The sequence below is a fragment of the Meleagris gallopavo genome, chromosome 2 (genome assembly GCF_000146605.3).
Source record: "Meleagris gallopavo isolate NT-WF06-2002-E0010 breed Aviagen turkey brand Nicholas breeding stock chromosome 2, Turkey_5.1, whole genome shotgun sequence".
Taxonomy (NCBI): Eukaryota; Metazoa; Chordata; class Aves; order Galliformes; family Phasianidae; genus Meleagris; species Meleagris gallopavo.
The window spans coordinates 67729004-67752993 of record NC_015012.2 but is presented as its reverse complement, the minus strand read 5'-3'; the positions used below and the strand labels follow the sequence as shown (position 1 = coordinate 67752993).

General features: G+C 37.7%; 1 protein-coding gene across 1 annotated transcript in view; it reads right to left on the bottom strand.

Moving 5' to 3' along the window:
* The window catches only part of PREP (prolyl endopeptidase), a 96033-nt gene that overhangs the window by 41119 nt on the left and 30924 nt on the right, over positions 1 to 23990 (bottom strand). Inside the window, exon 8 of the mRNA XM_010707556.2 lies at positions 5899 to 6090. Coding sequence (XP_010705858.1) covers positions 5899 to 6090 — 192 coding nt within the window. The remainder of the gene's footprint in view (positions 1 to 5898; positions 6091 to 23990) is intronic.

Here is a 23990-nt window from a genome sequence, read left to right as displayed (position 1 = left end):
AGAAAAAAAAAAAAAGAGACTCATTTGCCCTGGAGGCATAAGGCTTCCGGATTCCTGCTACTAAAGAACTTGCCTAGGAAGCAGGACTATTAACCTCATCACCAACTGGTTCATTTACAAATAAGATACTTTCAGCAAGCTGAAGATATTAGATGAGAAGACAATGGGAAACTGTTGTAAAATTGTCTGTGAGATTTCAGCAGCATATCCTTGTAAAAATTGTTTTGATGCATTGATAACTGCCTCCAAAACTTACAGTAATGGAACCTACATAAATACGTGCAAATCAAAATGGAACAAAATAACTGAAGCAAGCTTGAAAGAGCAGAAGAAAAGAAAGACTAAGACCCAACATTTGTATATACAGCAAGCAAACAACGCTAAATTATTAACAAGAGCTATTTTTGACTGCAAGCTCAGCCCGTTACTCCCCTGCTCATCACTGAGAACTGCAGGTACTGTTGAGGTTGTTGTGACAGCGGTCAGCCTCTGGTTTTTCACATGCTTTGCGGAATGCGCTCTACATGCCTCTGCGCTTCCTTGAAGCTTTTAAGACTGTGTACAAGCCTCACACTTCTAAAAGTTCGGGCTGACACCACTGCTGTACACTCCCTTTACAGAAAACAGGCAGCAATAAATATCTGTAGGATGTAGATCACCTAACTATTTTGGCTGCCCTGTTCAGTTTCTCTACAGTTTCACATACTGAACAATAAACTAGTAGGAGGTTGCCTTTTCCAACCTGATCCTTTGGCTTAGGCATCAGAGATGGATGGAAACACTGGTCAGTGCTAAAAGCAGGCAGGAAGGAGCATCCTTGGTACTTTCCATTTCTCTCTGAAAATGAAAATATCCATCTTGATGACTACGTAGTCATAAAAAGAAACTGACAAGTTATTTTCTATACAATATGCTCATGCATCCACTCAACAAATAAGAATGTGTTAATGGGCTGTGAAAACTTTAGCTAGGAAATGGATTTGGGTCATTTTTGGATTCTTTGGTCATCCAAATGATCATCATCAATATGATGGCAATCAATATTCAGGGCCTCAGCAGATTAATATATATGCATGCTGGTATCAAGCAAAATGACCCAAAACCACCACTAAAAGATAGCTGAAGATAGACTTGAAATGAAAGCACTAACAACTTGCAGAATAAACCATGAATCATTTTAAAACATGTGAGGGCAACCAAGTCCTCACAGCATCTGTCTTTCCTCTGAGACACCATCAGTGACAGACTGCCATGATTAAGTTAAGGGCAAAGCTCCAGCCAACTTCAGCACAACAAGGATTTTATACTCTACATTCTCTCAGTATGAAACAGATAAATAAGAGAGCAGGGGGGTGGGCAAAGCTCTTCTGAAGCTGCAAACATCAGAAATGCTTTCTGAAATAATCAGTAGGCTTTAGTCATCTGTGATTGATACAGCTTCTCCATGGTAAACTGAGTTAAACAGATACACCAAAGCCCTACCCTGGGAAGCGGAATAAGACTTAAGTCAGGGACATGCATCTAGACCACATCCTCTACATCCCTGATTGAGGGATGCATCTAGCTTGGCCAGATCTTAGCTCTTAGTTGCTAAGAAACATGGCAGCTAAGCCACACTGCATCTTGCAGTAGGAACTTATCAATCTGGTCCTTTGCATTGCAGCCAAGTTTTTCCTCTCTGTCATGATGGCATGCCAGCCAGCCCCCAAGAGTACCTCCTTGGGGTAACAGACAGACAGCTGCTCCTCAGAGCATCCATGCAAGCCTTCATTTGCTTTACTTTGAACACAAAACTCTCCAGTGTGGAGTAGGGGTATTTTGAAAGACAACACACAATAAAGGAATGCACAATTTTTCTGCCAGCTAAGATAAAGATGAAGGACTGTTCACAGCCATACAGATTCCCTGCCATTCAGGATTAATAATTTTGTGATCTCAGTTCAGACTTTCTCTCCTGGTTTCACTATGCTACCAAAAGATAACCATCTCCAAAAACACTTGATAATTCTGGATGCTTGTTCGTTAACACTGCAGATTCTTAAGCATTTCTGATTTAGAAGGCTAGAGGTATTAGAGAAATTACTGCCTCTCTCTAGCACAAGCTAGCGGAAGGAAGGCAAGCATTTTACATACCCTGAATTTAGGTGTGCAGATGTTTGCAATTGCTAGGTTTGCCCCTGCTTATTAAATGGTTGAGATTTGAGGCATGGAGATTGGAACTAGATGACCTTTAAGGTTCCATCCAACCCAATTTCTGTCATTCTAGGATATGGTTCTATTGTTTAAAATCACTTACTTGATCTATGACGTTCAGAAATACTGCTTACTTCTTAGCCCTCTTTACTCAGGAGATCTATTCTATTTTTCTTTTCACAGTCCCAAATACATGACAGGATGCAACTGCCACTTTTAAGTTGCCCTGCTCCACAGGTACTGAGCACTTCTGGGGCAATGAGATAGTTTAGTAACTTTTTGAGATCTATAACAACACAAACCACCATCCAAGTGTTTCTAGTGACCACAGTGGTCATGGTTACACAGCTGCTTTTGAATGAAATCAGCATGCCCCTTTGCAGCTATGCAGTCATTTAAACCACAAGTTCAATGTTAGACATGAACCTCCCCTAGAGTTAAATTTCAGATTCCTGAAAATCAAGAGTAACGCGTTATAAACAAGCACAAAAGTGGGAGGGAAATGAGTTTCATTGCACACCAAGATGTCCTCAGGTTCTTCCTTAAATTTTATTTTAAAATAGCTATCGTTTATTTCTTCCCCTCAACTCAGAGAGAAGAGATCCAAATTAATCTCAAGTCACCATGAAGTCCCTGTTGTAAAATGAGGTGTGTGATCAGCTTCAGTGTGGGACAATAATTGCTTTTTCCCTGTATTTCCCAAATTGGCTCATTTCTAAACAGTTCTGAAAATAAAAAAAGTCAAAGTCAATTAAAACAAAGTATATCTGGTAAAACTGACATCCGTATTGTCTTGTAGGCAAGAATATTTGTTTCTTGGTTAAATCATTTTAGCATGTTCCTTAAGAATGCATTATGACATTTTGTGGAATTTCTCTTTCTACCACCAATGGACAGTGGCAGAATTTTATTGTTATTAATACTTAATTTATCAATCATAAATAAAATGTATATGCATATAGCAAAGGTTTTCTGAAACAGAATTCAAGTTAACTCACAGAAATAAAAGCAGATTGTGTCAGAGTAAGAGTTTTGAGTCAAGTATTTATACATCCAGTAAAATTACAAAGAGACATTTGTGGCCTGGAGGATCACTGAAAGTATTTATAAGGAAATTCTAACACAACTGATTATACCTGAGTAAACAGTTTCCCTCACATACCTTGAAGTGGACAAATAGCAACACTCATTTACCCTCTGAATCACTGCTGTCCTAGCTTTTGCTGAAGGCATTTCATTACAGTGTCATCTCTGGATCACACAAAATCAAATTCCCTAGACTGCAAGGCTTACACAAGGCAATGAATTATTAACTGCCTTCTGCTATAATTATGTATTTCCAAACCAAATCTTGGAATGATTAAAACAAAATGACAGTGACTGGTTTGCCTGCTATCTTCAAGTATGTTAATTTATTCAGGGCTACAACCTCCTAAAAATGGTAAAACTCCCTCATGTTGGTGCTGAGCATGTTACACTAACTTGCAACTGTCTACCGCAGCAAAGCAACTAACCAATTCAAATTTATTTTACTGTAGCACTAAGAAACTCTTATAATTGACCTCCTTGTGGAGATGCTTTCATTTGCTCATTTAATGCAATACCATTACGCACTACCTCAAAAAGCTGGCAAAAAAGAAGGATATGATTGCCTTTTCTTGCTCCACATTCAAACCCAGCAGAAGCCTGGTAATACACAATAGAGTCTTGAAAATCACTGTGATAGTTTCATATGACAGATTATGTTTGCCTTCAAGCGTGTAAGAGCTAAATGCCCGTTGTGTTTATAGTCTGAAGGCCAATGCCCCCAGAAAACCCATTTATCTGGGCTTTTGATTCTCTAACTGCAGCATTTGTTATGTTTATATAGTCAAGACTGTCGCATATCAACCATTAGAGGAATGTTGCATGCATTATGCTGTTTTTTAATACATGCACAAACATGAACTCAGTATGACTTTCCTTTAGAATGAAAACAAAATGGAATTGAGCTATGTGACATGGTGCAGTAAAGAACAGATGTGGCTTTAAGTTTGCTAGAAAGGAATATCTAGCTAGTGCCTACATAGACACTGCACAATGCCTCTAGGCTGCCCAGATCACAGTGCAAGTAAACCTTCGTCTGTTAAATGTATTTTATGCCAATCACATGCCTCTATCCCATTCTATTTCAACACTTGCTTTCTGTGAATCAATTCTCCAGCTTGGTCCCTTTCTATAAAATACCGTTCCTTGTAACCTACATATGGCTTCATGGACAGTCAGCAAATTTGCTTGCAATCAAAAATCAAACTTGGAAGCAGTTTTTTAACTTATGTGCAACATTTATTCACTGTCTAGAACTGGAAATGTACTTCATTTAAAATCCAGACTGTTCATGATTCAAAGAGTTCATAACCTTGAGAAAAAGATTGGTGTCTCACTAAGCCCTGCTCACTACTTCTGTGTTTACCCAAAATCTTGCAAAACTAGACTCCAGTTGTTTCGCAACATCACTGCAATTCTGGACATGCTCCATAGGTGCCTCGTTTTCCCTCACAGATTTGTTACACTGGACAGATGGGACAAAGACTGCCCAGAGAGCTTCTAGTCAACCGAAGAATAGATCAAATACTATGTCATAAACACTTCATTCTCCATTTATGCCTTTTGGAGGGTGTAGCCTGTCTAGACTGCAGCAGAAATCAGGCAAGATACAGTGCAGAAACGAGAGATTTCTTACAGGTCTTGGAAAGTGAGATCTTAATCAGAATTCAAAATAGCAGCCAATTAGATTTGTCTTAGTAAGAGACAGAAGTATAAATGGTAGCATATATGTATGTCCATCACATATACAGAGAATTTTACTCATTCTAAGAAACAGTTCCTCACCGGAAAAGTAGCAGACAGCAAATTAGTGAATTTGTAGAAAGAAGGATTAAAAAAAGAAGTTGAATCTTTTTGTATAGCTGTAATTATGGTAGTTGGATAAATCATGATTAGATCTTGCGCAGTCTGCAGACTAGACTACATGAATGTACACAAAGCATCTGTCAAAAAAATAGCAGAGAAGTTTTTCTTTATTATCTGAAACTAATCTAAGCACAATGTGTTAGTATCATTTTCCCCAAAACAGGATTAAAAAAACATCCCAATGCTGAACCTTAGTTCAGAAAATTTATCACAATATACCTTGAAAAAACAAACATTTATGTTTAAGTCACTTTTACACTCCAAGAATTTCATACACTTTGACTGTCTTGCAGGTTTTTTTCTACTGCTGTCTACTCTACTTATCCCTATCTCTGACCAAGTCTGCTCGTAGTGTGCTATACTACTACTATACTTGTTCTTTTCCTTCTTTCTGCTTACAAAGCCCCACTTGCTGTAATTTTAATTTCCAACTGTCTAATAAGCATTTACTACATTAACACAAAGCAGGAAAATATCTTCCTCTCATTTCCTACAAAAACAGAACTAAAACAAGGACAGATGAAGTGATTCCTTTATGGCCACATAGGATGCAAGAGAGAGAGGGGAGCGGGGAAATGGAATCCTGATCTCTCAAGTATTAGGCAAAACTTAATTGCAAGCAAACACATGAAATCCTAAACAAAGTTTAAACACAGTAAAACAGTAAGGTCTGTACAAGATCATCCAACTGACTAATGACTGTATTAGTTTAAAAAAACAGAATAGAAAGACTTTTACATGACAAACTCTTACCTAAAACATCTCTTTCATGCTCAGGGATGAGAACTTTCCATTTGGATTCCTCTGGGTCACTGAAGTCAATGTTGATTAATCGGTAATTTGGAGAATGACGGTTTGTCTTGAAAGTGAATACTGTTCCTTCGTTGGTGACATACTCATACTCAGCCTCAAAGTTATCTATCAGCTTCACCCACTGAAGAATTCCTGCAAGATCAAACATATAAAGCGAATTCCTCAACTTCTGACATAAAGCTTCCTTACACTCAAGAACAAGGGCTTCTTCACAATCATTGTAGGTTCTTTCTCCAGTAACAACAGCAATCAAAAGGGGTAATGCTATTGGAGGGGCTTAATATGCATGAATAATTAACCAGCTTAATAGGCTGCATAGACATGTTGTTCATGGACATGTTGAAGAATTTCTAACTAAATTCATGAAGAATACTGCCAGAACTACCAGAGAATCATGTAACTGTAGGATTTGGAAGGGACTTCTTAAGATCATCTATTTTTACATGATAAAGTAGATTGCCTAGGTTACACAAGAAAGCATCCAGACAGGTTCTTCAATACCTCCAGAGGAGATGACTTCACAATCTCTCTGAGCAGCCTGTTCCAGTACTCTGTCACTGTCAAAGTGAAGTTCTTCCTCATGTTCATATGGAACTTCTTGTGTTGCAGTTTGTCCCCAGTGTCTCTTGTTGTGTCTCTGGACACCACTGTAAAGAGGTGGGCCACATCTACTTGATACCATTCTTTTAGATATTTACAAGTGTCAAAAAAATGCCCCCTCAGTCTTCTCCTGGCTGAACAGCCCCATGTCTCTCAGCTTTTTCTCATGAGGGAGATGCTTCAGGCCCATCACCATCTTTGTGGCCTTCCACTGGACTCTCTCTAGAAGTTCCCTGTCTGTTCTGGAACCTGTCCAGATCTCAATGAATGGCAGTACAACCTTTTGGTGTTTTAGACATTCCTGCCTGCTTCACATCATCAGCAAAGTTGCTGAGTGTTAGTGTTCAGCTATAGAAGTCCTTCATTTTCTTTCTGCAAAAGATTTTCTCTCTTCTTGAAGTGTAAAGTTTTCCATATGCCTTGAAAGCGAATAGTTTATCACAGAAAAGAAATGATGCTATTTGAATGAGTACAGTACATTTTAATATAAAGCATTTCCCTGTCAACTCAGAGACAACATTCCTGGATGTTATTCTACAGAAGCTTGTCACCACCACCAGAAGGACTACACATAGTTAGCTAAACTATGTTTATCAAGAATGATATTGCATTTTCCCTATCAACCTTCTAGAATACCACATCCAATAATAGAAGTACAGCACTCTTGACCATGAGCTGCCTCAATGTATTCGCTCCCTACCACAGTCTTAATATTGAATAACTTGGAGTTGGGACAGAAATAATCTGCTATTTACTCACATCTTACTTTTTTTTGCATCAGATTTAAAGGCCAGTGGAAAGAAAGAGAAGAATACATTAGATATGATCAATATGCTTGTTACATCTGCAACTCAACCTATCAACCAAGCATACTATTATAGGCATGCAATAAGTAAGAGTCCTTACTGATGAGAGAAATTGAAACTCTTCTGTTTGTAAATAACAATTGTCCATTTTCTACCTCATCCTTAAAACTAAAGGTTGTTTCTGCATAAAGACAAGGACCCAAACTGTGCATAAGTTTGTTCATGTAAGTCCATAACACAATATTTCCTTCCATAAATCAGCACAACAATACTAATAGTTGGTCAGGATAATAGAATTAGGTCATAGCTGGGCTATAATTTTAAGTTCAAAAAAAGATAGCTGAGGAAGCAGTGACATGGCATTTTAAACTCATTAAATACAGTAAGAGTATAGTCAGGTCTAGTATGTTCATAAAGCTCATATCACTCACTTAATTGCCAGTTTAGTTTAAGGAAAACTGCCCTGTCTCTTCACACAAAGTGAGAGATTAGTCAATTAAATTTTACTTTTTATACTACTGTAATTTAAACTTTGCAGATAATCTTGTCAACTTAGTATTTGAGAGAACATATTGCATGTGAAATCTGTTTTTTCACTGGAGCCCAAACTTTCATTTTTCTCAAGAGATTTCATGCTAAAGAAAAACCTTGCTAGGTCCTCCCTGAAGTTCTATGGAAAAAAAAACTTGCTTTAAAGTCCAGTAAAAGGAGAAAAATCTATCCTACATCTAACTGTAATATACCAGTGAAACTGTTGTAAGATACCAATTCACACATACAACAGTTTCACAAGATAAAAATTTAATTGCAGTATAACACTCTAAAAATACTGGCACATTTGTATTTTAGTATCTGACAGAATGAAATCATCCTCCTAAGGAAGAAAGAGACTTCATAAAAAGGAATCCCAAGACTGTTGAAAAAGACTCTTTTTTTTATGGTAAATGCACATAGTAACTGTAAACTGCACAGTCAAAAGAAAAATAGGATTCAGTGGAGAAAAAGAACAAGATCATTACATTAGTGATTTATACTGCTGTCTTGCAACTCATTTCTCCAGTCCCAAAAGAACAGTCAGTACACTGTGAGAGAGTCAATACTCTACAGAGATACACTAAGTTGTTATTACAAAAAAATAAAAAAAATAAAATCAAGAGCATTCATCTTGTTAAAGTGGATATTATATAGTCCTTTGAAGACAAATACTGCAGATGAATTACCTCTAAACCATTGTCTCACTGAAGTTGTTAATTACATCAATATCTGGCCTGAGTTAAGAGCCAGTAACGAGGCAACTACAAGCAACTGAAAAGGACAGTTACATCAGCTACATTTGCTGCTACTACTTGCTGTAGTTTTTCAGTGAGAGGAAGAAACACAGCCATAGAAGGTGCATCTGTATTGCGGACTGCAGCTGACTCAGATATAGCTTGCAACTGGAAAAGATGCCCCAGCATTGCCTTGTATCACTCTGTTTTGTATTTTCCTTTGGGCTAAGAACAACAATTGGCTGACCAGCACAGCTACTTTCCTGGGCTCCAATAAGGCTGACTAGGGGTGGGGGAATCTGCTATGTGGCTGAGCCCCTTTTGGCTGCTGATGCCCAGGTCTCCCTAATGCCAGTCCAAGTGGAGGGGCAGCCCTTGCAGCCATGCCAGTATGGAGCAGCATGACCATGATGCTGCATTGATTCAGCAGCTCTTCAAGAGTTGCTCTTCACCCTGCTCTTCCTAGCCTACTTTTTCGTTTTGCTTATCTGCCTTAGAAGTGCTACAAAATAAGGTTCTCTCTTTGGTTGCCTGACAAAGCACACTGCTATGACAGGGGAGCACCAGTATGTACAAGGTAGCAGCAAAGAGAAGCAGAAGAGTAGGAACATTTTTCATGATTAATGAGCCATAGGAGAAGCTTGACTGAACCAAAACTGCACACTCCTTTATCTCCCTCCTCCAGCAGCAGGCCTCCACTTTCATGCTTGCTTTGGCATTTGCTTGAGTGAACAGTACAGCAGATTAAATTAGTTTACCTAAAAGAACATTCACCTGTTTTACAGGATTTTTCTTTCCCTGACAGATTAGCAAGGGTCATCACCTAATCACAGGTTGAGATAGGAGATGCTGACTGACTTAAAGTGAGGGGCCAGCTGTAGGTAACCTGTGGGCATGAAATCACAGGTAGAGCCAGACAAAGGAGTTGTCTGTCTCCAACTGCTCTCTCCAGTACCCAAAGGGGAACAGACAAAGCAGATTTTTGTTGAAAATAGCACATTACACCAGGAGGAAAGCTTGTTTAAAGGAACATAATTTAAAATGCAAAGTACGCCTTGTTAAAGATTCTGTCTTTCTGTGTCAGGAATGCATCTACGAGTCTGTCTAGATGGGGAGACACACATTTAGATTTAAGCACAGTGTAACCGGATTAAGTGCAACTCTTCTGTTTCTTCAAGTGTATTTTGTTTATATGGGTAGCTACTGAGTACTATGGGAGGTATTCTGCATGCAGCCTTCACTTGGCATGAATTTAGGAAGATTCTACAGTAACTGATCAAACACTCAAAATCCAGGTGAACTATATACCGTGGGCCTTAAGCAGTGCTCATTTCCTTACAGAACATTCTCTACACATGTGTAACAGAGCAGGTCTTACAGCAGCTGAATGAGTAAGATTGAGAGCTGTTATCATAAGCATCATCAACAGAAGAGGATGTTCCAGAGATCAGAGGTAACTAAAAAAGCAGTCAAGCATGTAGTACAGATAGGAAAGTGTGCTTGACCATGGAGGACCCACATTATAACTACCACTAGAAGGAGAACAAAGAATACACAATAATAGATTGGATAACAAGACCTCCCAAGTCCTTTCTCTCAACACTGTGTCACAAATTCCAACCCCCAGGGAATATCTGAGAAAGGCTGTGAAAATACTAGTACTAGTAAACAAACAAACAAAAATAAAAACAACCCCAAACTTGCATGTCTTAGTGAAGGGTATATAGCTACGGAAATAGAGAGATGAACTACACAGTTTCTCTAAAACAAGGCAACTGGGGAGTACTCCACAGGAGTGGTTCACCGTCTTTACAGGAGCTGGACAAGACACAGGAACAACCATTCAAAACAGATAGGAAGCATGATGAAGTTTGAACAGTTTTCATGCAAAATAACCTATGAAAATAGCTTAATTGGAGCTGCAGTGCCCAGATGTTCCATCAGAGCAAGGATGATGGACCTTCTATGGGTCATAGACTGCAGTCAGATCCCTGTACACTGGTTATGTGTACAGCACACTCATTCTTAGCAAATAGTGAAAGATACATGCACACCTTCCATTGTATGGCTGGATGGGCATTAACTTGCTGATTAAATCCATGACCAAAAGCAAACACATACATGCATCTAGTTGTCTAAACAGTTTCTCCTCACCCCTGAAGTACTTTGACAAAAGGTCACCAAGGCCAGTAAGTGGAAGGCTGCTTACCCTGATCCAAAGGAAGGCGAAGGATTCCTGTTTCAGTCTCAAACTCAAACAGCGGTCCAGTAACAGAAACAATACACCTCTAAGTTATGAACTAAAAAAAGCATTCCAAAAGCACTAACTTATCTAACTCTGTAACTAAGAATAGTCACAGACAGAAAATGAATTAAAAAAATAATGCACTTGCAAAAATAAAAAAATTCTTCTTAATTTTTTATGTTTGGATAGGCAAAAAAAACTAAGCACTAAGAAAGAAAAGTCTCCAATTCCAAGAAGACAAGGCCAGAGGTGGTGCACTCAAATCGTTCTTCTTTAAACGAAGGGAAGGCAGGAAGAGGTAAAGAATAAGATCTTTATTAAGACTTGCAGGTTTTACTAGCAATCTGTTGAGAATATATCTCAGAGGTGATCCACTAAAAAGTGTTTTCAGTCCAGGCTTCCTTACCCTCAACACCAAAATCACTGAAGACTCAAAGTTTAATCCACATAAGCATGCAATGCGATACAAGTATGAAAAGCATGAGGTTAAGGTTATTGATAATTTTCTATATGTTGCTATAACTTAATCCTTGCTCCTGCCAGTCCTTCCACTAAAGTGCAGTGCTGAAGAGCTACAGACAGTTTGGCATACATGTTTTGCCAGAGAACTATCCACTATCAAATAACTGCATTACAATTGCAACTGTGGGAACAGGATTTATAACCTTCACCTGACCATCAGTAAAAGCTGTGCCACATAGCAGAAAAACATAATCCTATAGAGCTGACCCTTCTTCAGCAATAATTAGAGCAAAAATAACAAAGTGCACAGATTTTCAAAGAAGATTTTCAGATCAGTGAGATCAAAAAGAAAATCAAATCAATAAGTAGCACAGATTCAGTCCTCAGCAGGACACAGCAAAACATTCAGTGAGAGCTGAGGGCTCTCTATGATAAAGCAGCTTCGTGGCTGACTGATGAAAACTATAGGGGAAGGAAAAGCTAATTTGAACAAACTGTGATTATAACAGCAAGAATGATCACAGAGAGCCTGCTGTCAGCCCTCTTTGAGAAAGACAAAGTGCTAGAGAACCACTGTTCATCAGCTTGCAAATGTTCTCAGTAATTCCTTCCGTATTTCATGGTTCATGGAAAGGCCAAACAATCCATTTGTGGCAAATAACCGCCTCACTATGCTGGCTGGAGAGACAGGGTTTTTACTTATCAGCTAATGGCAGTTTTTCATCTGATGTTGGAAGAAAATTTAAGAGCAAGAAAAACTCTTATTCAACCTTTTTCATGTATTCCAGCAGTCAAAGTGATCAGGTAAAGCTATAAAATACTAATCGCCACTTAATTATACTTCATCTTACATTCTGTAGTTTCAGTTGGATGCAAAAAAAGTATTCTTAAGAAAATACATAATACCATTTTTGATGTTTTAAGCATCAAAAGTTTCCTTGTTACCTCAATTTCTGAACTTGTTACAGTGGGTGCCAAAGAAAGTTCAATTAAAAAAGTTATATGAAAAGTTACATCCCTACTATAAAATGTCACACTCTTTGTCACCAGAGAAGACACTTGTGAAGACAAAAGCCATAGGATGTTTAGAATGCTAGTTTATATAGCCAGCATCCTTTTCTAGTGTCCGACATACTAACAAAACCCAAACCAAATCAACCAAAAAAGTGGTAGTACGTTCCTTGCAAAAGTAATTATGTTGACTTGCAGATGAAATTATCTTTTAATTTTCACTGCTTCCATTCATACCAGCCAACAGCTTAATTGCACAGGGTCAGCAAGTCACCGTATAAAAAGTGTCTGAACTTTCATGCAGAAGCAGTCTTACTGCAGAATATCAGCAAATTAGATTCATCAAGCTTTTATTTTAGAGATTTTTCAAACCTGAAAATCCACGTAATCAGAGTCTTCCAAGTTTCAAATATTCTTTATGAGAAGAGATTTTGGAAACTGAGCATTTACTCCAGAATTTATATCATGATACTAATCCACAATAATCTTTACATTCAACACGTGATAGATATTCTCACAGTAGATGCTATGGTTCATATCGGAAGACAGCTTCATGGCCTTAGTGGTAGGATCATAACATATCCAGGGCAGCATGCAGCCCTTCACTGGTATCATCTCATGTGCATCAAAAACTACCTGCATTTTTAATCATGCAATATATGGCTTGCTTTTAAGATTTCACTCAGACCAAGGCAGCTATAAAAAATAACTCTTCTCTCCCCTCCCCCCCCTCCTTTCTTCTTCACAGCCGCAAATCTTTAAGTGTGTCACTTTGGTCTCCAAAGATAAAGCAGATTCTCAAGAAATTTGGACTATGTTTGAAATTAATATCTGAACCTCACAGGATCAGACTTCATTTATGAATGTCTGGAGGAGAGGAGATAGTAAGGTCTCCCTTAAAGGAATGAACCTTTGTCACATTTGTAAAGAGAGCTCCCAGTACAACTTATCCTGTGGCTACTCACTGTAATGCAATATATAATAAATAAATAAATAAATAAATAAATAAAAATAAAAATGGAAGGAGGCAAGCTTTGTTTCTGGGTTAAAAAGTTCAGACATGTCAAGATACATAAGACTCACCCTAAAGAAAGAAATCAAGCACTTTTATGAGCAGAGATTCATCAATTTCAAGGCTTCTATTTTATTCTGTTTTCTATTTCCATTTAGATGATTGCACAAACGACAGAAGAGAATATATATGCTTTGTTTAGAGAGTTATAGCTTATGTCCTACTGCAGCAAAACAGAGCAATAGAAAAACAGGAACCAGTGATCTCTCACACCACACTTCTTTAATATGCACAGTCTAAAAAATAACCTGATTGCGAGTACTATTGATAAATGTGATGTCCAGCTAGACATAAGATCTCTTTATTCAAATTGTAACCTGTTTAACCTTATTGCTAATGAGTCCCCTTGAATTGAGAACATCTACAACAAGAGAAAACTACTGAGAATTACTGTTTATAGGATATGAAACTGTTTTCTTAAAGCAAACACAATTTAGTTAAGGCTTCCATATATTTTACAAGATTAAGCTGATTTTTTTTCCCTATTTGCTAGGGAACTAGGATGGGAAGGCTTTGTTTCAATACAGATTTTTGAAGTGTTTGTTTATTAATTTATTTTAATTATTATTACTTTAAAGTTTCTTAAAACACAGAAAAGTCTTTCTCCACCCGCTACACTCAGCTTTCTAGCTGATGTCTGTTGTCCTCTCACTATCCTTTCTCTTGTCCATTTTCACCACAAATGATTTGATCTACATTTTCAGCCTCTATAGAATATATTGACTCATCCCTTTGATGTTACTGTATATAGCACTGTTCATTGCTGTTTATTTATCTGTTTTAGAGATGACCTTATAAGCTGCAAGACTAAGGAAAAGTACAAAAAAGATCACATAAATCTAGTAACAACAGAAAGTTGACAAACATCATATTTGCTTTTCTGCCTGCCCACAGAGCATGTTTCTTCAGTTTGTCTAGGAAAAACACAACGCTCTTCTAAACAAAAACACAGAATAAAGAAATTCTTACAGCCGATAACACTGCTTTTCAAGTCCTTCTTGCAGTCTGCCTTGCTTCTCACACCAGTCTAGTACAAAGCAGTTCCAGTTGATAACTTTGCAACCAGCAAATACTGAACTTTAGTCTTTGCTCAGTTTGTCTAGCCTCTTTCAAGCTAATAGTTCTTCAATATTTTAGACAAGATTATCTCCTTCATGTGCTTCATCTACCTCCCACTCTTCTTTGGAAGCCATCGTGGATCAATTTAAGGTCAACGAGGGGATCAGGCCCAGTCAGCATGGATTTATGAATGGGAAATCCTGTTTGATAAACCTGATTTTGTTCTATGACAAGGCGACCCACTTAGTGGATAAAGGTAAGGCTGTTGATGTGTCTCCCTGGACTTCAGTAAAGCCTTTGACAGTGTCCCCCGCAACATCCTTGTGGAGAACCTGGCTGCCCATTATTTGGATGGGTGTACGCTTTGATGGGTGAAACACTGGTGGATGGCCAGGCCCAAAGAGTTGTGGTCAATGGAGTTAAATCCAGTTGGCAGCTGCTCACAAGTAGTGTCCCCCAGGGCTGGGTACTAGGGCTGCTTCTATTTAACATCTTTATTAATGATCTTGGAGGGGATTGAGTACACCCTCACTAAGTCTGCAGACAGCACCAAGCTAGGAGGGAATGTTGATCTGCCAGAGGGGAAAAAGGCACTACAGAGGGACATGGATAGACTGGATTCATGAGCCTAGGTTAACTGCATGAGTTTCAATAGCACCAAGTGTCGGGTCCTGCATTTTGGTCACAACAACCCCAGGCAACCCTACAGGCTTGTGGAGGAGTAGCTGGAAAGCTGTCTGATGGAAAGGGACCTTGGTGTACTGATGGACAGTTGGCTGAATACGAGCCAGCAGCGTGCCCAGGTTGCCAAGAAGGCCAATGGCATCCTGGCTTGTATCAGGAATGGTGTGGTGAGCAGGACTAGAAAAGTAATCCTGCTCCTGTACTCGGCACTGGTGAGGCTCACCTCGAGTACAGTGTTCAGTTTTGGGCAATTCAGTACAGAAAGGAACTGAATTGCTGCAGCAGGCCCAAAGAAGGGCAACAAGGCTTGTGAAGGGCTTGGAAAATATGCCCTACAAGGAGCAACTAAAGGGGCCAGGGCTGTTCAGTCTGGTGAAGATGATGCTGAGGGGAGACCTTACTGCTCTCTTCCAATGCCTGAAAAGTGGGTGCAGCAGCAGTAGGGTTGGTCTCTTCTCACTGGTGACAGGACGAGGGTAAATGGCCTCAAGTTGCACCAAGGAAGATTTAGTTTGGATATCAGGGAAAACTTCTTTACAGAAAGGGTTGTTAAGCACTGGAATAAGCTCCCCACAGGAGATGATTGAGTCACCATCCCTGGTTTAAAACTGTTTGGATGTGCTGCTCAGGGACACGATTTAGTGGAGGGTTGTTAGAGTAGTATAGTTAGGTTGTGGTTGTACTTGATGATTTTTGAGGTCTTTTCTGATCTGAGCAATTCTCTTATTCTCAGACAAACTATCAGTTTCCAAAACAGCTCAAAGTCTCTGCTCCCAAATACCCAAATGTAATAACTTCCATCACCATCCTCTCTCTCCAAGCTCCCCACATCTCCAACATCTGCAATCCTACGTTCACAGGAAAATCTCTTCCAATCAACAACCTAAGCTGTAGCCTGTGTTTTTCAACTGGCTATTACTCTAAGTCTTCTGCTTTCCAGAAACCACAGCAGCCTTTCAGAGTTGATGCATCCTTTGAGGATGTAAGAAAGCTATCTCTTCTGCACCCCAACCTGCTTTGTGCCCCTTCTTTCTTGCTCTGTTCTCATGATGCAGCTCCCCCCCCCAGGAAGAAAAGAGTAGGGTCTGTTCAGAGCTTTGTGGCGGTGATTAATAAATCAGCTCTATTGTACCTGTAACAAGAGAATCTCAATTCTCTATCAGGCTTCTTGGGCACTGCTATAATACAAAAAGAAAAAGGTCAGTACTAAGAACTTCAAAAAGACCAATTGGCTGTGTCATATTGGTTTAAGTTTTTATCCAAGGTTGATTAAAGAGCTTTCACTTACTCCCCGTTGCACGCCTACATATTTGTGCTAACTTCCTTTCTCCCCGCACCAAACAACAGATTCAAAAGAATAAATAGTCAAGGCTGACAACGTAATCAAAAAAACAATCTCTAGAGAGAAGGAAAAAGTTATTGCCAGACACAGGAAAAATAAGAAACATGTTAGGAGAAAAAAAGTTATCTTTTAAAAAACACTGAACTTGTACAGCGAGGACTTCTAATATATAAATGCTTGATTGCTATGTATTCAACTGTTTGCTTAGTATGATGCATTTTCAGGTATATTGAATACAACAGGTAAGTAAGGTGATTAATGAGAAGTTTCTTTTGTTTGATTGGTTCAACACACAAGCAAACTCCAGAGCCTTGTCAGCACCGTAGAAGACAAGTTTAATAGAACAGCTACTAAAAAATTGCGCCTTACAATACTGAGTTACTGGGCAATTGTGCTGCTTTTGTTTCTTTTCTTAATAAATATACAGCATTAGATTTTTTAAAAAAAATTTGCATAAATCAATGTTTGAGACATTTATGTTCAGCTCAGCAGGAAAAGTAGGGAATTTGATGCCTTGAATGAGAGACAGACTCCTGGACATGAACCCACAGTGCTATCCTTATTGACACAACATACAGTTGTTGCACCTCTGCTACTGAATCTCAAAGCAAAATTAAATTATATTAGTAGGTTCAGTAGCTGACAAACAGAGAAACAAAACCAACAAGAATCCCAACACTCATTAAAGAATAGCTACAAATTTGTCAGAAACTATGCAGTGATCTTCTAGTTTAGAAAAGCCTGTTCTTAACACAAATAGCTCACAGTGGCCCAGTTAAAACCTTAGCAAACCAACTGAATATTTGAAGAGCAAAATGACTCATCCTATACACAATATGAATACTGTGAAGGAGGGAAGGGAAGCATGAAGAACATTTTATCTAACCTGAGAAGCAGAAAAGATGCTTCCTTTAATATTAGAGGAAGGAAATAGAAGCACTGCTTCATAAGTTATCTTCCAGGGAAAACACTCTGGCAAGGATTATTGTAAAAGATCACATTGTAAATTCAATTAACCCATGGCTGTTGACAAAGTATCACAAGTATTTCTATATATAAAAGGGGAAGCAGTCTACTCTCATTTCTTAGATCTCCACTTAGATTCAAGACTATTTTCTATCCTACACCTGACTTCCACTGGTCCCCAGACACTTGAAATATATAAAGAATCAATGAATACAGAAGACAACTGTTCTCACTACAGCAGAACTAATGTCATGCTTGCATAAAGTCTTTAATTATATCACTTTTCTTTCACAATTTAAAGAGTATATGCAAAAAGAAGCCACAATTCATGCTGTATAGAAAGCTAATGAAATGTATTAAGTGATAATTACTAAATTAATAATGAAATAGCAAATATTGGACAAACTGTATTTCATAAAAAAAATGAGAGTTAAGCCAGAGGTTCCCTCCACATAGAAGTAATTTTTTTGGACTGCCTGACATCTACAATGCTGTACTAAATGTACAGCAGAGCTGACAGAAGACCTCAGTAGATCTCCACAACTAACATTTTCCTATAGTACTTAAAATACCAATTTTCAGTTTCGGACTTAAAATACATATAGCATCTAAGCTAAGAGGCTGAGCTGAAGACAAAGTATGGAGTGAAAACAATTTCATCTCAAAAGACAACATCATCAAAGAAAATACACAATGGTGTATATTCTCTACGCTGTGTTCAAACTGAAAAAAATAATTTTTTGGTGACATACTCAGTTTTAAGCCTTTCAGAAATCCAACATGACTGTACAAATTAGTTTACCTACATTCCCTTCAAAGAATACCAACTGCTAAGACAAACTTCTCCTTTCCAAAACTGAAGCAGACTCATTTTTATTCAGGTAACTACTAATTACTTTCTTGTACTTTTCTACTAACTCACATTGCACAGACATCAGATTTATGAATCTGCAGTTTCCCTCAGTATTTCTAGAAGTCTTCTACAAATTTTGCATCACTTTGCTACCCTTCCTTTCTAAATTAGCATGTCAGTTTTAAGTCAAAGGTTACACACTACCTCAGCAATTACGCGATTTCACCTTGAGTTTTTCTAGAACTCATGGGTCTTGAATTCCTTAGACTTAGCTGTGCTGATAAGTGTATTGCTGTTCTGCCCATTTATTTGCTACAACCTATTTGTAATTCACCAGCACAATCATACCACTCTCACTTCAATTTTAGATAAATCTTCTCATGAGTTTCCTTAGAAAAGTAACTCCAGCATTGTATTACCCTATTTCCATCGCCAGCCCCAGTGCACAATGAAGCATATAAGACACACAGTTTAATTCTTACCTACAAGCAATTCATGGAGTAACTTTTGTACTGACTACTTTGTATTACCATGCACCAAGTGAAGTCCACTTGGTATTCCCTAAAAGAGTAATAACTGCTCTGTTGCATAAACGTTAGCCACAACAGATAAGATGCCTGAGATGAAAAAAAAAAAAAGACTGAGTTCCACAGAAAAAGTAAGATCCAAATGAATTAATTGCTCAGTAGTTTGAACAAGATCTCCTTTTTGAGGCTGAAAGATGATTCTCTCTCTCTCTTTTTTTTTTTTATTTTTTTAAAAAAAAGGAAGGATAACGTGAATCTGTGTTGCTGATAGTTGAGATCTATTGAAGACCAGCAAAGAAATACGACAAAGTTTAAAACCATGCCATGTTTTGGAATGCATTTAATAGAGGTTCTTTCAGCCTGGAGAAATAGCACAAATACAAACCTGCCAAACTCATTAAAGGAAAAAAGATTGATTCTATTTAACAGGATTACACTGCTAACAAAGTCTGCTCTTTAAAGTTAGAAATGATAGGTAAGAGAAACTTCACTCCTAGCAAAACACCTATCTGGCTAAAACATCTGTACAGAGTTACTTCTAAAAAAATGATGACTGCACACTTGAAAGTATATTCTAACCTCTGGAAGAAAATTGGCATGGAAGCTAGTGAGATATGTAAGCTATTACAATACATGATCATACTAACCATTTTGAAACTCCATAAACCATAAAACAGTTGTTTCATTATGAAGGAGAGCTTTTATTTTGGATCATTTAAGGTACCTGTTCCAGCTTTTCCAAAACCTAGACTACATATACAGAACCTACTGTAAGAGATCCATAGTCCTCTTCAGCTTCTGCCATCAAATACAAATGTCACCATTTAACTTCCCTTATTTGCCATTCAGGTAGTTACTCAGGTAGTTATAAAAATCATTCCACTAAAAGTTTATTACCTAAGATATGTAAAAATAAGCTATTAATCCTGAATACTGATACATTTCATGAAAAGAAAGACACTACTTCCTTACCATTTAGGATAAAGAAAACTACTACCTGGAAGTGCCACTTTCCTCATCTCCACAGAGACCGAAGGATCCTAGCCAACTAGCTTAGACTAAATTAAATTCTAAGCAGCTATCACTAGAGTACAAGACTTGTTGTTCATGCGATTTTCTACCAGTTAGATGTCAGGAGAGTACTGATGCCAGCACTTCCTATTACTATTAACGATTTGAGGATTCCTACAAATTGAGTTGGGAAATATAGGGTGAGAGCTGTACATACATTCCAACTTCTTTATCTTCAAACCTCTGAGTTACTGAGTACACTGTACTGTCTCAAAACTTTCTACTGCACGTGGAGTAAGTGATACAATGAATGTTCATCGAGATAGAAGAACTGCAATGGCACACAGTTGAGAAGTCTTGAATGTCAGCAGTTGAACATCTGAAAAGAGACTGTAGCAGAAGTCAACCCCTACTGATTTTTGTCAGTTGTGTAAATCACAGACTACATCAATACTAAAAATAAATTAATTAGTCTTAAAAAAAATTCCAAGCTGGGGTATGATTTTAGGCCAGGAATCATTTCTAATAAGCAATCTGGATGCAGCCACCTAAGCACTGCAGAGAAAGAGGGTTGTACAAGTATTGACATAGGTTGTTGAAAGTCAGCTGATCTTAGTGCCAGAAAACATTCATCAATCCATTAAGTTTACTGGTATAGAGGAAGCCAGTTCAAGCAGGGTCTGTCTACATGCAAGAAAAGCTTAGAAAGATAAGTAATAAAGTCTGATGTTTACAGTATTTGATAGGTGGGAGAGACCGCATCTCATCTTTTAACAAAGCAAGAGAGCTGAAATCAGATCTTCTCACTCTGTAGGTGAACACTTCTTATCCCGAGTTGACTGGAAAATGTGCAAAAGGAACAAGAGAAACACTGCCTCCTTGCATATCTTGTAATACCTCAGAGAGGCAGCATGAAAGCAGAGGGAGTGTCTGCATCCTATGTAGTTTCAACTTTGTGCCTCCCACTTCAACACTGCCTATTTTCTAATCCTAGTAGCTCAGTATGCAGATTTATAATGCGTCTTTTTCCTGCCTCTTTGAATTTAACAAAATAGAAATGTAGCTCAGGACTGTGAGTTCCATGGGGTAGTAAAGAACCTGAAAGATAAATACTTAAACATTTCAATATTTTAATGTCCATATCATGTTACAAAGCTATTCAGTACAGGACAAAACATTAAAATACACATTATGTTCCTTATTTGTAATTCTTCCTCAATAGCAAGATGACTGAAGATGATGTTCGCTCTTGCAAATGGAAACATCAAATTATATGGGGAAAAAATGGAAATTATTTTTTAACAACAAAGACAGCTAAAGGTAAGGAAGCAAAGTCAGGCACCTCGAGACAACAGAACACTTTAAATTAGCACTGATGACTGTCAGATTCTCTTAGTCAGAGAAGGAGACCAGTGGGATGAAGAAAAGCTGAAAGGAGCAGAAAAAAAATAAACAAATCACTATCTGGAATGACACACAAAGGAAAAGCTAGAATATTGTCCTGCTGCTTTGGAAAGTAAGGCATTGCTCGTACTACTTATGAATTGTTAACAAAAAAGGCTTACTTATTTTTATTTGTTCCATTTCTTGCTAATTCTCATGGGACAACCTGCTTCGTTCATTTCAGCCTCTTACACAGAAAAGCTGCAAATTTAATTTATTTGTGTTGTCCAAATATTCAATGAAAAACAAGATGGGCATGTAATTGAACATAAACAGGAAAAGAAGTTCAAAATTTAAGGATGTAAAAAGGCTTTTACAGCTTTGCTTTTTTTTTTTCCCCCCCAACTGGATATGTTTATCTTGTTGTATTCATCTTTTCAAACCAGCCAGAAACTAATGAATTCAATTTGAAATGAAAAAGGAAATATTTTTCTTGGTATGATAGCTCTCCAAATGTAAATAAAAGTAAAAAGGGAAGACTACACATTGATTCCATCTGCTGAGGAAAGAAATATCCTAAGTCCTGTAAGCCTGCTATAGGCTATATTGTGTTGGACCATAATTCCCACAGTAGCTGACTCATTTCTGAATTCACAGTCATCTTCTGAGTTCTCTCAGGCAAGTATTTGATGAGTGTTTTTCATTTCTATACATGAAATACACCACTTCATCATTTTCCTTTCCTACTTCATTTCTTTTCCCAAGATGGATTTTTTTAGACGGATTTTTTTTCCCCCCTACTTTCCTGGGAACATAAGCCAAACAATGTAAGAACTGGATACTGAATTGTTAGAAGGACAATGATTTTTCATTTATCTTTCAGACTAAAGAAAATAAATAAAAACAACTTTACTCTGATCTTTCTTAATGGATAAGTATAAATGGTTTTTGTTTTCTTCTCCTTAAATTGTACATTTCTAACTCCAGTTGCTAAGTCAGACTACTTGTATGAATCTTTGCACAGCAAGCTTCTATAAAAATGGAATGGAATTTTGATTGGAGCAACCCAAGCACCTCCAATTTTTAATTTAATGCTATTTCATCTCTTTTTAAATGTGACTAAATTGGAGTTTCATTGTTAAAGAACTACGTCCTTAAAACAAGTAAAAGGCACCTACGACAGATGTATTATCTGCTAGATCCCAGGCTGTTCCAGTTTTGGCTGGGAGAGAGTTAATACCTATCTTATCCTAACATTTCCTTTCATTTTTTTCAGTATTCCTCATTCCCTCTTTGCCAATCAGTACAATTTCTGAAATAATGAATGCTCATTTAAGAGTTCTGCAGCTAGTTCTCTATGAAATCTTTTTGTGAACAGTTGCATTTTAATTGGCTTATTTTCTCTCTCACCTCCACTTAACACTTTTTTTCAAATGCCACGGGAGGAATGTTTCTCTTTTAACTTTTTTAAAGTGGTCTTAGTTTTGTGGTCTTTTCTGCTTCTTCCCTTGCCTTTAATCTTAAGGACTATGAGAGATAACAGCTTCACTGCCACGGGTACCTCTGCAAGCAGCACAGAGATCTAGGCCTGTAATTATCCTAAAGAATTGCAATTCATGGAGACACTTTCTGTTTAATAGTTGCAGGGAGAGCACAGAAATCCAGCTAATCACCTGAAACATATCAGCTCTGTCCATCACCTCCTCTCAGACATGAAGGGTCTGAAAACAACTCTCCCATTACTTCTAACAAAATTCAGCTGTGACTTCATTTCTGCAGTACAGAAGAATGTAAGAAAGTTCGTCACCCACTCCAGCCACACTGGAATTTGCTGCACTCAATAATGAAGCTAGCTGTAGGATTAGCTTAATGAAAAAAAAGAATTTAAATCATTTAAATCTCAGAAGAGATTTAAAACAACTATACCTTGTTATTATTATATATTCAATCTATGTGTCAGTTGTTATCCAGCCCAAGAAAAAAATGGAACTAAAATTTGAAAGCAACTACTACAAGCCTGCATTTGTCCACCTTGTACATCCTTTAAACCATATACCAACACAGTGCCTAATCCTCCTTTACAGTGATATTTCAATACAGACAACCAGTTGCATAACACACTATTAATTGATTTATGACTTATTTATATCTAGGAAAAGACTGAAAATGAGTTGCTTAAGGAGCTCTCTAGAAACCAATCCATTTGTTACTGCTCCTTTTATTCCATGGATCAGTTCTAAAACTGAACCATATTGCGTCACAGTAATTACCAGTAATGACAAAACCTTGCTAAAAAACCCAACAATACAAACCAACAAGCCCACTAGAAGGGGTGCTTTTCTGTACCTATGTTCTAGGTAAGAATTTACACTAAAATACGGGAGTGTCACCCTCCAGTAAGTACACAAGTTCTGTACAAAATTAATCTATACCATAAGTCCATCAAGCTCATACAGTAACTCAGTCATGAGACCAATCTCTTAAAAAGAACAGGAGTCATCCCAATTTTCCAAACTCTTTCAGTTTCTTTCCTCTCATTATTTGTCATTATTTTATGCTAGTGAAAGAATTTTTAATCTAAGTTAGATATTCTGAAATCTGATGTAGAGATTTGTATGAAGTCATCTGCTGACATTTTAGCTTCAACTGTAGTAGGACTCAGCATAAGCAGGATGCCATCAAATTATTCAAAGAATTCAAAGAAGAGAGCTGTTATTCACATCACAACTGACAGATAAACTTT